At 31.1% G+C, this 15,616-nt stretch overlaps 2 protein-coding genes and 1 long non-coding RNA gene across 3 annotated transcripts; 2 read left to right on the forward strand and 1 right to left on the reverse strand.

Moving 5' to 3' along the window:
• The first annotated feature begins 2,754 nt into the window (after nt 1-2,754).
• Nucleotides 2,755-7,574, forward strand: LOC110718519. The gene is made up of 4 exons (XR_002510923.1): nt 2,755-2,996; nt 6,675-6,935; nt 7,213-7,329; nt 7,452-7,574. It is a non-coding gene; the product is annotated as an uncharacterized LOC110718519 (long non-coding RNA).
• LOC110725742 (DNA ligase 1-like) lies at nt 7,573-8,498 on the forward strand. Its single transcript, XM_021905240.1, has 5 exons — nt 7,573-7,578; nt 7,706-7,893; nt 7,981-8,055; nt 8,146-8,173; nt 8,262-8,498. Exons 1-5 carry the CDS (start codon nt 7,573-7,575, stop codon nt 8,496-8,498), a joined length of 534 nt encoding a protein of 177 aa, XP_021760932.1.
• Nucleotides 8,499-12,728: 4,230 nt separating this feature from the next.
• On the reverse strand, nt 12,729-15,390 carry LOC110725838 (protein FAR1-RELATED SEQUENCE 5-like). The gene is made up of 9 exons (XM_021905336.1): nt 15,188-15,390; nt 14,587-14,846; nt 14,369-14,499; nt 13,995-14,268; nt 13,831-13,916; nt 13,644-13,748; nt 13,120-13,224; nt 12,934-13,014; nt 12,729-12,839 (listed from the first exon to the last, which is right to left on the reverse strand). The coding sequence occupies exons 1-9, from the start codon at nt 15,388-15,390 to the stop codon at nt 12,729-12,731; spliced, it is 1,356 nt and encodes a 451-aa protein (XP_021761028.1).
• Between the last annotated feature and the right edge of the window lie 226 nt (nt 15,391-15,616).

Genomic DNA, 15,616 nt, shown 5'->3' on the forward strand with positions numbered 1-15,616 from the left:
CTAATCTAATTAATTCTAATCTAATAGTTTTTATTAAAAATTGACATTTTTGAAGTTATGCACAAAAGATTTCTGTCTCTAGCAATTATGATAAATAAAGTGTTTTTGAAATTTGACTTGTAAGCAATTTGGAACACTACTTTGTTGGCTTAATATGTGGTGATGTTGGGAAGAACCTTTGCTTATTTAATCCACATAATTAATACTTGGTGTTTTCTATGGTGACTTTTCACTGCTCTTGGTTACTGGAGAATTACTTGAATTTCTTAAAGAAACGAGGGAAAATGGTTCAAAAATTAAAAAATTGAAAAGTGGATTAGTAATCCCAAACGTGAGGAAATTGAACCATTATAAAAAAAAATGAAAAAAAAGAGAGAAATTTTATCAGTTCCTGAGATTGATAAAGGAACTAAGGAACATCAAATTAAAAAGCCTCAAAAGCATTGGCAAAAAGCAAAGTATCGAGTACTCCTTTGAGATCAATGAGTGGCAAGTGCAATGACATATGAAAGGAACGATCCATGTACTTAGGTAAGTACCTCTTGTACGAGAAAGCACCAAGGAATCAACTGAAAGACAATAATGGTCCAACTTGACTAATCTGATTCTATGGGCCAATACACTTGCACTAGAGCACCTAGATTGCTTATGATTTAATTGTGTTATGATTTTGAAATTGCTAGAGTATGGGAGGAAGTTGTATGCATAGCTTGCTAATCTAACAAGTAACTTTGTGTTTGTTGTATAAAGCTTGCTAATCTAACAAAGTACCGTTTTAAATTATTGTGGGTACTTATGAGTCCATGTCAAGTAAGAGAGGTTTGGTGGTATATAGATTCATTTTCTGTGTGAGTGCTTTGCTCGAGGACGATCAAAGATCTAAGTGTGGGGGAATTTGATGAGTGTCATTTCTGACACTATTTTATATATATGTTCCTTAGATTTTGGATAAGTTCCTTTAGCATTTTAGTGTTTTTATTTAGGTTTCTGATATTTTGTGGCTTATTTCTCATTTGTGTGTTTTTATAGGTTATTGAGTGGTTTTAGAAGGTAAAAAGATCAACCAAATGAAGGTATCAATGCGGAGTGCAACTGGAAGTTCCAGCCGAGGAACTTGAGAAACTAACGGAGATGAAAACAGCTTGCTGAGCACGTTTTGTTCGTCTAGGTTCATTAAATCCACGAATTTGGGAAGTCTTGGGGAATAATTTACAAGATGCACAGCAGTTGGAAAAGATATATTTGATTAAAGAGAAGATCTTATCAATTGGTTAAGATATGGAAAAAGATATATATTCACAATCTTATCTTATTACTTTCCTTATCTTTGAAAGATTCCCAATAATCTCTTAGCCTATTTAAAGCCACGGAATTATAGAGGAGGTAGAGCTAGACACTGAAGAAGAGACGAGAGAGAAGGGAGGCTTCACTCCAAAACCCTTCTAGGGTTTGGAGTCGTTGGTCACTATTGTGATACATTGCAGCGGAGTAATTCGGAGCTGCCTGAGAGGAACTCAGATTCGAATCTGAGGGACTTGAAATTGTTTCGTTTTCTTTTCTTATCTTTGTATTATGAGTCCTTAGCTTTTTATGCTCAGTAACTATTAGTTTGAAGCCATGTATTAAGTATTTGAGACGAGTATTGTTGATTTTAATGATTAATGCTTTGGAGCATTCTTGAATTATTGTTTTGTTCATACGAATGATGATTTCTTATAAGTAGGTGTACAACTATTTGTTTGGGTCTGATTTCTTTCGCTAATTAATACTGCTAAGTCCATAATTGCTTAAGAACATTAATCGAGTAGCAAACAATTGTAGAGGAGGACGTTCCACTCTATTAATTGAAAAGTAATTCTTGATCTAGATGAAACCGTGTTCCAATAATGTCATGGTTGTCTGGGCTTAATGTTTTCCTAGTTCTCAACGCTATCATCAAGTTAAATTCCTTGCTCGTAGTATAGGGGTTATCTGTTGGTTAGGGTTAGTGAAAGTCGTACGGGATCTAACCATTAATAAGGGAAAACAGAGGAACTTGTTCCATAAGTCAGGCTATTCTAAAGGGTTAAGTAATAAGTCCGTGATTATACATTTGCATGGTGGATTTCTATACATAGTTACTGAGTATCTCAAGTTCCTTATTTGTTCTTGTTCTTATTAGTTTAAGTTTCAAGTTGTTAGTTGTCACTACTAAAATTCGGTCAAATTACGACCGTTTTTTTACGACCGTCATTAAAACGGTCGCAAAATATAATATTTGCGACCGTGTTTAAGGCGGTTGCAGATTTGCGACCGTTTTTAAGGCGGTCGCAGATTTGCGACCGTTTTAGGCTATTTAACGGTCGCAAAAGTATTTAAAAATTTGTTTAAAGTAATATACATGTTAAAAATAATTCTAAATTAAAACAATTCTATTGCGACTGTCAAAAACGGTTGCAAATTGCGACATTTACGACCCTTATAGAAACGGTCGCAATTTGCAACCATTTGCGACCGCCAAAATCGGTTGCAAATTGCAACCATTACGACCGTTATAGAAACGGTCGCAATTTGCGACCAATTGCGACCGCTAAGAGCGGTCGTAGTAAAATAATGATTTTTTTAATAAAATGGAGTATAAAAGTGCTGCGCAACCCACCCTAACCCTAATTTTTGTTGTAGCAGTCGTTTCTTCTCATCATTTTCTCTCTGCTCATTTTCTCTATCTTCTCCTTCCTACTCCCTTCTCACGCCCTCCTTCCTTCTCCCTTCTGACGCCCTCCTTTCTCTTCATCCTCTTTCTTTCTTTCTCATCTCCTCTTTCTTTCTCTTCATCTCCTTTCTTCATTAAGCCATCACATCAGATCAAGCCCCACCGTCACAAGCAAGCAACGAATGAACGAGACGCGCCGCCACCATCCTTTTCAAGAATTTCGGTTTTCATGGTCAAATTCGACCATGAAAACTCCAGATCGAATTTGACCATATATTCCCATGAGGAAGAAATATTAGGAAAGGTATGTTGATTTTCTGATTTTTTTAAAAACATTTTGTTTTATTCTTGATTTTTGTTGTTTTATTTCAGTTTTTGTTCGAATTTTTGTTTGAATTTTGGTTCAAAGTTTTTATCGAATTTTGTTGATTTGTTTTTCGAATTTTGTTCGAAATTTTTTGTGATTTTTGTTCGTTGTGGGTTTCAATTTTGCTGGGTTTAATTTTTTTTTGTTAATTTTTGTGGGTTTGATTTTATTCGATTTTTGTTAGTTTTTGTGGGTTTGATTTTGTTTTATTTTTCTAAAAATTTTAATTAGTTTTTGTGGGTTATATTTTGTTCGAATTTTGATTTAATTTCTGTTACATTTTCGGTTTGATTTGTGTAATTTTGTTCGAGATTTTATGGGTTTTTTTTTGGGTTGAATTTTTTTGATAAATTTATACAATTTTTGGGTTGAATATGGGTGGTTGTGGGTAAAGGTGGTTGAGGCTGGGTGGTGGTGTTTTAGGGTGGCCAGTGGTGGTGGGTAAAGAGGGTTTGGGTGGGAAGTGGTGGTAGGGTTGGCTGCGAAGTTCAGGAAGTGACTGCGTTTTTTTTCTTTTTTTTTGTTTTTTTTTTTTATTTTTTGTGACCGCCTAGGACCGTCGCTAAATCCAGATTTGCGACTGCTTTTATAACCGGTCGCAATTTGTAAATTTGCGACAGTTGTCTAACTAGTCGTTGAAATTAATAAAAACGGTCGCAAAAAATCTGCGACCGCTAAACGGTCGCAATAAATTTTTTTTTCGACCATGTAAATAACGACTACCGCATTACGACCGTTGACGGTCGCATTTATGTTTAGCGACCGTTTTTGCTATTTTTGCGACCGTTAGAGGCGGTCCCAAAAACGTTAAACACCCCCCAATCGTTCTTTTACTGTTTTGAATCTTTGTTAAGTGTCTTGGATCTTATTCTTAGTTATTTGCAAGCACATTTTTCGTGGGATCGACCCCTAGTTCCGCTAAATACAAGTTACTAGTCTTAGGGTAATTATTGTTAATTTTACTAAATGTTCAAAAGTATAGGCATGGTACATTGCGATTTTTCAGATATTTTTACTAAATGTTCAAAATTTTCAATGTCAATTCGGATTTTTTATACTAAATGATCAAATTTGCAATCGTTCTGATTTTTTTACTCAATGTTTAAAAGTATAGGCATGATACATTGCGATTGTTTAGATATTTTTACTAAATGTTTAAAAGCATAGGCATGGTACATTGCGATTGTTCAGATATTTTTTTACTAAATGTTCAAAATTTTCGATGTTCAGTTCTGATTTTTTTTTACAAAAATGTTCAAAATTTGCAATCATACAGATTTTTTTTTTCAAATCAATAAACAATAAAAAAAATATATATATCAATCGATCATAATGGATTGAAAACGATTGGATTAGCTTTAAGAAATTCAATTAATATTAAAACAAGGATTAAATCCACAAATTCATCTCAAAAATAAAAAATAGATTAATATTGATCACATTGAGTTCAGAGGAGAGATCTCAAAAATAATAAATTATAAAGAATTATTATCGAGAAAGAAATAAAAAAAGAATCAGATTAAAAAGGGAAATACAGATCTTGTGAAGAAGGGAGAAAAAAAAAAGAAATGAAAAGAGGAGAAGAATGTGAAGCTGCATTTAATTCAGAAAAGTATGTGTTTAGTAGTGGTCCATCTAAGAATTTGTAACCTGCCTCAAATACCATGATAAACGGGCTTGGGTCACACCCATCACAGCTGTCCACTTCATACAACCAAGGAGGTTCCACCTCAAAACCAAATACCAATGAGGGTAGTAGCCCTTAGCCTTCTAGAGTGGGACACAACTTTCTTGTTTCTTCAATATCGTATACACATCCCAATACAAACTCTCACTTATACACTCAACTAATGTGGGACAATACACCACTCACATGTAGATTTTCTAATGAGCTCAACAATATGAGAGAAATTAAGATAGAATTGATCCGTATATTTCTATTCCATATGATGGGGTATATATATATATATACAATATAATTAGGATTTTCTTGGATAAAAATATAAACCCTTGATCTATCTAGAATATTATGAAATGATACAAGGAATATAATGGATATCCACACAATATTTCACAACAATATTATCTTTATTTAGGATTAATAAATCATTTTATTACAAGAGTAGATCAAATAATGATTTATTGTCAAAGAGGTTTTGATTTGATTGAAAGTTAAAATATGAATTCAAATTAGTGTGCACTACTTTTTCTTATTTGGTGAAGTTAGATCATATTATGATTATTATCCACTCTTAATGATTATTTTCGTACTTGCTTTATTTTTCTCAAATGATATTTGACTTTTTAGTGGGTGTTTTGTTGGGTGTAAATAATTTTTTTATCTTTCTTTTTATATTGTTTGGTTGTGATGTATCTAGGCATGTTCCTATTTTTTTGGTGGCCTATGGGCGGAATGTGAAATTGGGCCCTAATTATCTTGTAAAGTAAAAAATATATAAAATAATATTTAATTTTTTATGATAATTTAGCCACCAATGAAATAAAATATGATAATTTTTTTTTTGAAACCAACTAAAATATGATTTTTTTTTTCTAAAGACCAAAATATGATAATTCACACAAAAGAACATATGAAATCTTTACATTATATACACAAGACAAAAAAATTAGAAAAGAAATTTAAAAAAAAAATGGATCAAGGATTATAAATCAGAAGATTGAAAAAAATTTGTTTATATGTAGAAGAAGAATTGGATGTAGTACTATTTGTTAGGTAAATATTGTGAACCTAATCCCATTGAAATCAAAGAAAAAGAAGAAGACGATCATTTGAATTAGAGTTGTTTTAGGTGATTAATAAAGTTGGAAATTTGAAAATAAATTAATGTGAAGAAGATAACAATAGATTTCAATTGATAAGAGAATAAGACCATGGCAATTAAGATTTTTTTTTTTGGAATTAATTAGGAAATAATATAGCAGAATAATTATGCTTGAAAGTTGAAAGTTGGGAATATGAATATGATATGATATGAAAAGTTGCATATAGTCGTGTAGTATAATATAAGGATATTTTGTTTTTTTTTTTTTTTAAAAAAAAAAAATTCTTTTAAATCTAAAGTAGTAAATAACTTGGGCCTCCTTTCCTTGGGCCTGGGGCGACGACACCTGATGCCCTGCCTCAGGGACAAGCCGCACTCCTAATACGATAATCGGTCTTGGCTGCACTCTAGTGCAGCCAAGATAGCTGCAACAACACGCGGCCCAATACTCGCGGCCCAAACCAAACAGCAGCTTCAACCCATCAAACATACAGCCCACGCCATGTTTCGAAAAAAAAAAACCATCCTATTCAAACCGCCATTAATTCCAACTTCTAACCATTTACTTCCTCACTTAAAATTATTTTCTCTCTCCATTCTCTAACTTTCTCTCTCCTTTCTCTTGATTTCTCTCTCTCCATGGCAAGCAAGCTTCTACCATCTCCGAAAAAAGGGTAACTTCAAAATTAGCATAATTTATGTTGAATTTCTTTCGTTTTCCTCTCCAATTCTGTGAATATTGTTCATATTTTATAGAGTTTACATTTAAAAGTTAATTTTTATTATTTTTGTTGAAAATTATGAAGTATTTGTTCGTTTTTTTATTATGTAGAAAACCCAAAGAAGATACAACTAGTTCAGATGATGAAGATTATGCGTAAGAATCATAAATTTGTTGTTATTCATTGTTATTTTTATGTTATATGAATTTTGATTTTGCACTAAAAACCCTAAATATCTAAAACATAACTCTTTCTCAATTATTTGGAAAGAAAAAGAAGGAAGAAGTAAAAAGTCCAATTGTTGATCCAAAAATTTTAAAGGACTTGGAAAGAGAAGTTCAAACTGAGGATGAAAAAAGTACAAATGACAAGTATGTTCGCTTTGTTAAGTTCATGTTTATTGTAATTAAGTACATTTTCATTATTCTTATATTCACTTGTTAAGTTCATGTTTATTGTACTTAAGTTCATTTTCATTATTCTTATATCCACTTGCTAAGTTCATGTTTATTGTACTTAAGTTCATTTTCATTATTCTTATATTCACTTGTTAAGTTCATGTTTATTGTACTTAAGTTCATTATAATTATTCTTGTATTCACTATATGCAATAAAAATATGATTATTGTACATTTCAATTTATGACAGAGAAAATGAACGACGTTCAAATCCTTCTGAACAAACAAAAGAAATTTCTGAGCAACAAACTTTTGGAACTTGTAACACTAAAACTGTAGAAATTTCGGACCCCCTTAATGAAAAAGGGTATGTAATATACTTAATTTTTGTTAATATTCATTATTGTTCACTTGTTGTTAGTTTTTACATAGTTTTTTTTCGATTTTATGATATGGATTTAGTAATTTTGTATTCTAATTTATATACAGAGAAAATGATGCTGGACAGCCTAGTGTTGATCAACCTTCTGTTGAAACTAGGAAACAAGTGTACGCATTTTATTTAATATTGGATAAACTTCATTTATGTTTATTTGATATTCAGTTTTTAATGGATGTTGTTCAGTTTTCATAATAGAATATTAAATTTGCACTTCCAACTTAGTTATGTATTTCCTTAAACTTGTGCAATCTTAATTTATAAATTCATTGTGTTTCTTTTGTTGTGCATATTTTAACCTTAGTTTAGAATTGAACACAGCAATGAAAATGTACCTTCTGATCAACCAAAACCATCAGAACTGAAGCGAACTGTTTCTGAACATAGACCAATACCATCAGAACTGAATGACACTTTTTCTGAAGAAGGTGATAATCAAGGTTATGAACAACAAGAAAATTCTTCTAAAAAACCTACTGAAAAAGAAGCAGAGTAAGAAAAAATATTATTAGACAATGTTCAGATTAATATAATGTTTATTCATTTTATTTGTTTTGATATTCATTCTTATATCTACAGAGATATGCCTCAAAATCGACTTGTACAACTTGCTATAGCTTCTGAACATGAATCTCTTTCAATGGTTGATGCTAAGTAAGAAAACCTTCAATTCTGGTCTATATTCACTAAATGGTTTTTTATGTTCATTTTGTATAATGAATTTATTCATTTTTTTTTTTGTAGAACTAAAATGAAAAGGAAACATATTGCTGTAAAAAAAATCAGGAGAAAGTGCAAAAAAGGAAAAGGAAAAAAGAATTGTTGATCAAGGTATTAAGAAATCTCCTGGTAAGAAACAGGAACAAAAAAATTTGAAAGAGAAGGACTTAACACAGAAAAAGATGAAGGGACAAAAAGATGAAGGACAAAGTTCAAAAAAATCAAAAGCAATTCTTAAGAAAAAGGAGTTGAAGGATAAGAAGTTAAAGGAAAATGAGTTGAAGGAATTGAAAAAAGAGTTGAAGATGTTGAAGGAGGAAAAAGTTGAGGAAAAGAAAAAACCTATAAAAAAAAAGAAAGAGAGAACCAGAAACTGATAAAGATGAAATTGAAGTGGTGAATTTAGATGATGATGATGAGAACATATTGGATGATGAAAAAGACATATTAGGTGTTAGAGTTGGACACTTCAAATTCATGACTTTTGTGAAACATTTAAGTCCAGCTCAAAAAGAACTTGTTGTTCAAATGGGGTTTGGAGCTATACTTGATGTTAACTTGCCACAAAATGACCAAAAATTTTGTGCTTGGTTGGTGAAGAACTTTGAAGAAAATAGTTGCACACTGTTTTTGCCTTTCAACAAATCTATTGAGATTTGTGAAGATGATGTAGAATTGGTATATGGAATACCAAGAGGAGAAAAAGTTGTGACAGAAGTTGAAGAAATTGCTGAATCTGATGAGGAGGAAGAGCAAGAAAGTCTATTAACAAGTTTAAAATATGTTTAATTTATTAATATTCAATATAAATTCACTGATGTTCATTATTAATTTAAGTATATTCATTATTCTGAAATTTTTACTTATTTTTTAAAATAAAATATGAAGGTGGAGAAAAGCATACAACATCACATTTGGAAGCCCAAAAACTCACTTGATTTTGGGAAAGTATGCACCTGAAGAACAAGAAAAAGAGAATGACAAGAAAAAGAGGATGAAGAAAGCTGAAAAATCACCTACTATTCAACAAAACTCGGGTGAAGCAAATGAAATTTTTCATCATTGATTTCATTGTACTTGCTGTAAACTGTTTAATGAAAAGCAGCCAGAGCATCACCTGTCATTACAAGTTCCTATATTCATTCAAAGATTGTAATGAAATCAAGGAGTACAATTGGTGCAAGTATGTACTTAGAAGCTTGATGGATACTACTTCTGATTGGAAAAGCAACAAGAAAGGGTTCTATAAGGGTCCATTGCCTTTCTTAATGGTATTTCTATAATTCATTTATTCATTATGTTTATTCATATATTTAATTTAGTTATTCAGAATATAATAACAGTGAAACATTTGTTACTTTAGTTTATTTAAAATATTCATTTTATATACTTGATTGTTCATATTTTTATATGAATTATTCTATGTTTGCTCAGTTGACTTACTTTGATCGATTGCAAAGAAAGGGTATTGTAACACCAAGAACTCCACCACTGATTTTTGTTTGGAACAAGGACATGGTGATTGAAAGAATGAAGTTGGAGAAGAAGGATTATGGATTAGGAACAGTGTTACCAAGAATCCAAATCAAAAAGGCTGTTATAGATGTACCAGAAAAAACAGATACGGTTTGTTTACTTTTATGTTCATCTCCAAATTCACAATTTTGTTTTTCGATTCAAAGTATTTAGTTCTATATTTATATTAAAAAATTATTATGTTCATTTTTTTGCTATTGATGTTTATAATTGGATACTGAATGTCCATATCCTCTATATGTTATGTTAATTTTGTAGGACCAATTCATGGAAGAGTTAATTGATCTGGCAAAAACTCTAGGTGGATATTTGTCAAAGATGGCAGCAAAACTCAACCGTGCCAAGGAACTTTTCCCGAACAATCTCCTTTTCAAAACAATGGGAGAGTTCATTGAAAAGAAGTTAAAGGAACCTTCAATCTTGAGTCAAGATGACGAAGTGTTTGGGTCAGAGTCCTTTTTGCATGCATTGGATGAAGCAGAAAAGAAAGCAGCAGCTAAGGAAAAAGGGAAAGCTACATTTGACCCGAGCAATCCTTTCGAATTGAGGATTAATGAAAGTCCTTCCCCAAGCCCCCAAGAAGCTGTGGTTGCAAGTGGATCAAAAATCAACTTGAATCTCGGATTAGGAATGTCAGCACTTGAAACAGAAGAGATTCCGATATTTGATCCATCAGAATTTGGAGATATGTTGAACAACCCTGATACAACTCTGACAGATATTTTTGACCAGCCACAGTCAAGAAACTTCCCGTTTAATGAAGGGTAAAGTAACTCTAAACTGGACATTAGTTTTTCTGTAGGACATATAATAGATGAAGTGCTAGGATGTAGTATGAAGATGAATTTTTTTGGTCAAGTACTGGATGAAGTACTCTGAAATTTTTGGATCAAGTACTAAGATCAAGTACTGTGAGTTATTTTGGACAAAATGTAATTGAAATGAACAAGTATTAGAATGAAGTACTTTTGTATTGTAAATATTCTGGGAAAACTTATGTGATTATGATGAAATATATAAAATTTATGGTTAAGTTTTCTATACTTGTTCAGTTTATTTATATTAATTTTCATTTTTAAATGCATAATGTATTGTTCTCAGATATAAAGAAGCAGCACCAAGTGAGGAACAAAAAAATCCAGGAACTGAACAACGGTAAAAGAAAATTTGACGTTCATAATCTGTCCCTTTTTATTCAAATATATACTTTAATTGTTAATAAATCAGAGAGAAGAACACTGAGCCAAAATTGCAAATTGAGGCAGAAAAGAGTGCAACAGATAAACAAGAAAGGTATAATCACTGTTCATTTCTGAAAAGTTTTTAAAGTTCATAATCTCAATATTGTTGTTCATATATATACTTTAAATCTTCATATATCCTTAAAAAAATATCATGTTTTTTCAATTAGAACAAAGGATGTAGAGGCAAAGAAAAGACCAAGGAGAGAAATTAAAAGACTGCCTCCTTCTCTTAAATCCCCTTTCATGATAAAATACAAAGATTTGTTCAAGGATGTCAACGCAATGAATGCAACCATTTCTGACTATGCATTCAGTGAAGGTCCTAATGAGTAAGTTTTATCTGTGAATTTCATTGTTCATAACTTGATACTGTATTATTCAAAAACTAATAAGTATTGTTCATTCTTTCATAAGTTTTAAATTTTTTTTTGTTTGTTTTGGTAGTGAGCTTTTGTACCATGATGGAGAAAACAGTGTCAACAGAGGTGAAATGAAGACACTTGGAACTGATTCAGAAGTCGACACCGCCGTTATTGATGCCTGGGCACATATTCTCAACATCAAGGGCAAAAAACATTGCCTTTACTTCTCCACAATGCCATATGTAAGAAGATATCTGCTTTAATTTACAATTCATATTATTTATCATTGTCTTAATGTTCAATTTTGGTAAAAAAATGTTCATTATTATAACATAACATGTTCATTTATTTGTATTTGATATGCAGCTGATAGTATGCACAGACAAAGGTGCAACTCCAAACACTACAAAAGAACAGAGATTTGAAAAGTTTGCACAAAGATTGCACTATGAAATAACAAACAGTAGCATTCAAAGAACCAAAGACTTTAAGCAATTCTTTTTTCCTGTAGCTGCATATAAGCATTTCTACTTAATGTGCATCAACATGTACAATGGCACGATTGACTTAATCGACAACAGAAAGCTACCAATGAATGTAAAAGCAAGTACAAAATATGAAGACAATCCAGAAAAAATGGTAAATTACTAAATTTCCTTTGTTCAATTTTTTCTGTTATGTGATCAATTTTGTTTGTCCATTATTCAACATTTCAGTTTGTTTAATTTCATATTTCAGCTTGAAGCTTTTGCTCACTTTCTAAAAATTGAAGATTACAAAGAAGCCGATTTCAATAAAGTAAAGAGCTTCAAAACAAATCTGATTAAGATGAAATGGAGAAGCAATTTGGATCATGACAATTGTGCTATTTACTTAATGGAACATATGGAGACATACACCACAGAAAATTTGGTGGAGTGGGATTGTGACTTGGTGGCTAATGATGTAAGTATTTTAACAATCTTACTCATAATTATGAGTATATTCATTTTTTTTTTAAAATGTTCAAAACCTTTAATAATATGTTCACTTTTGTAAAAACAGATTGATCAAATCCGGAAGCTCAGGCTGAAATATTGTGCAGAAATTATTCTAAGTACCACAAATAAAGAAGGATACAGAGTGAAGATGGCTGCAAGAAGAAGAATTGAAGATTGATGTTGTGAATTAATCGTGTTGAAGAAATTGTGGTTTTATTTAGTGTGTTTGAATGATTAGTTTGAAAGACAAATGTTTTTTTTTAAAATTTGAGACTGAAATTTTATGTTTAATTTGTAGCAAACTGTTTACATTTAACTTTCTTCAAAAAAGCAAGTCTAGATGTTCAGTATTAGTGTTAATTTTAAAAATAATAAACAACAATAATAAAATTGAAAAACAATGAAAAAATAGATTTATAAATTGAAAAGTAATAAAATTTGTATATTATTACAATTTCAATGAAAAATAAGGAATAAATCTATGACTAACTTGTCTTGTCAAACATTGATAACATTTCATCATAATGAGACACATTAGAAGAGGTAGAAGCATTAGAAGATCCTTCATTCCTTGCATTGCGACCGGCATCAAAATACTAAAAATTACAAAAAAGAAAATTAAAAAAGTAAATTTTGTTCATAAATAAAATGCACATATTCATAATTTAATATAAAAAAAAATCATATTACCTGATACCATTTACTCTTTTCATATTGAAAACTTCTGTTGGAGTTAACTTCAGGATGTTTTCTTTTTTTTAGCTTGAGATCCTAATTGACTTGATACCTACATCACATAAAAGGTGTTCAGATGTAATACAAATTTAGTTTATATTTTTAGCAACAAACATTCAAAAAGGAAACTTAATATCTTACATTTGATGAAGAAGGATTAGAAGAATTTTTTGGTGGTACACATGAAGATTGAGCAGTATAGTTAGACTTATTGGACTTTTCTGTTCTTGGTGGACCATCTACACCCTGTCAATTAAAAAAAACACCTATATTCATAATCTAATATATAAAAACTTATAAAAAACTATTAAAAGTTCAAATAGTAAATTACATTAGAGGAAGAAGGTTGAGAAGCATGTGTTGACTTATTAAAGTTTCCTCCTGCTGGTGCACATGTAGGTTGAGCATTATTTTTTTATTTATTAGTATTTCCTCTTGCTGGTGAACGGCTAATACCCTTCAAAATAGAAATAATATATAAGTTCATTATCAATTTGACTAAATTCATAAATAAAACAGTAAAGTTCAATATTACTCTTTTCAGTTGCAGATTGGACACCAATACCCTATATATATATATATATATATATATATATATATATATATATATATATTGAAAAAATTGGAAAAAAATATAAATAAAGTATTGAAAATATTAAAATTACCTTTGTTGATGGTTGAAAATTCTTCTGTTTTGGAAGGACATTAAGATTTGAACCTGGTTCTGTTGGGTGTGAATAAATCATAGGATCACCATCATCATCCAAAACCTACAATTAAAAACGATATTTTAGCATTATTCATTTATTAAAATCTAATATTCACATAAATTAATATTATATTCAGATATACCTGGAAAAACTTTTCAGTAGTAGTAGCTTTGACTTCATCTTTATATTTATCAACCTTTTTCTTCCACCCCTTGGATTTATTGTAAGCTTTTTCAACCGTACTTTTTGGCCTATCATTTCTCTCACCCTTTTTTCTTTTTATTTTGGGATTTTAAATAGGCTCACCTTCTTTAGAAACCTCTTCAACCTCCTCTTCTCCATCATCAAAAAGTATTGGTCCTCTAACACTCTCCACCTTTTCCCTTAGAATATCAAAAGTATATTCAATTTTAGCCCTTGCTTCAACATAATCTTGACAAGATGTCACCAATTGAACAAACTTTCTTGTCATTTGAGCCCTCCGAACAGAAGATGCCACTACATTCTCATCTATAGTTTCTTCATCAACCACATGACTACACATAGCGGTTTTAGTCCATCTCTTAACTATGTACGTACTCTTCACGAATTTTTTGAACACAGTGGATGTTGTAAATACGAAGAGAATGTGAACACAATAAACCCATTTCACTCCAATACTTACATGTACATTTGATTACCCTAGTAAATTTGTTCAAAATAACCTCATGCCTAATTATATCCTTGTTAGGCCTCCATACCAAGTAAGTAATTGTCTCATCATTTTCAGACTTTCTCTCTTGACAACAAGAAATGGCTTTAGCAAATTGATCTTCAAACACAATATAAACCAAAATAGTATACACCTCTCTAGCGTGAATAAGAAGACTTACATTAGCAACCGCCAAGTGTCAATTACCTCTCAAAAATCGAAAGTCTTGTTTGTTTTCCCTACTTCTCCACTCAGCCACAACATCAAGAAAAGTCTTATAAAAATCACACATACCATCTGTTTTCCTCAACCTATGAGAAACCGAACGGTTAGTAGTTTCACTCCTCTGTGAACTCAAAAGTCCTGCAGAAAAATATTCCTTCGAATAAGCTGGACACCATCTTTCTTTGATCGAGTACAAATGATTCAACCAAGCATTATCATGACAGTCGCACTTATCCATCATCCTATTACAAAAAACAGATTCAAACTTTTATATGTTCATAAATTACAATACTAAGTTCAAAAAATAAAACAATATGTTCAAATAGTAAGTAAAGCTCGTAAAATAGTGATACTTATACCCAAGTCATATAATACACACAAACCCTATATATTCATAGATGCAAAAATGTTTAAGTTTAAAATAAGTAAGTTCATACATTAAACATACATATTCATTACATAATATACAATATTCATAAAGACAAATTAATAACAGTGGACAAAATAATTATAGCCAAAAACATATTCAATTGGTAATATACAAAGTTCATTTTTGTGTTATAAGAATTCATATGAAAGGTACCTTGGCCAATAATGTTCGAATTCTGCAGCAGTTTCACAATACTTCGTTAGAAAATCAAACAAGTCTGTGAACCCCTTCATAGCTCTAAATTTTCCAATATTTGTTTTTGAGTTCTCCCCAAGGTGCCATGTGCACAATCGATGCCTAGAACTTGGGAATACTACCCGAATAGCAGCAGCAATAGATGGTGCTTGATCTGTCATTATAGTTATTGGATGACGCCCACCTCCCATTGATCTCATGAATGATTCAAACAACCATATGAAACTACCTATTTTTTCATCAAGAACAAATCCCATGCCAAACATAACGTTGTTACAATGGTGGTTCATCCCAATAAATGGGGCACATATCATGCCGTACTTATTCGTTCTATAAGTAGTATCAAAAACCATCAAATCCCCAAAAAATTCATAATCTCTTTTCATC

This window comes from Chenopodium quinoa, unplaced genomic scaffold (assembly GCF_001683475.1).
Source record: "Chenopodium quinoa cultivar QQ74 unplaced genomic scaffold, ASM168347v1, whole genome shotgun sequence".
In the NCBI taxonomy this organism is placed as follows: Eukaryota; Viridiplantae; Streptophyta; class Magnoliopsida; order Caryophyllales; family Amaranthaceae; genus Chenopodium; species Chenopodium quinoa.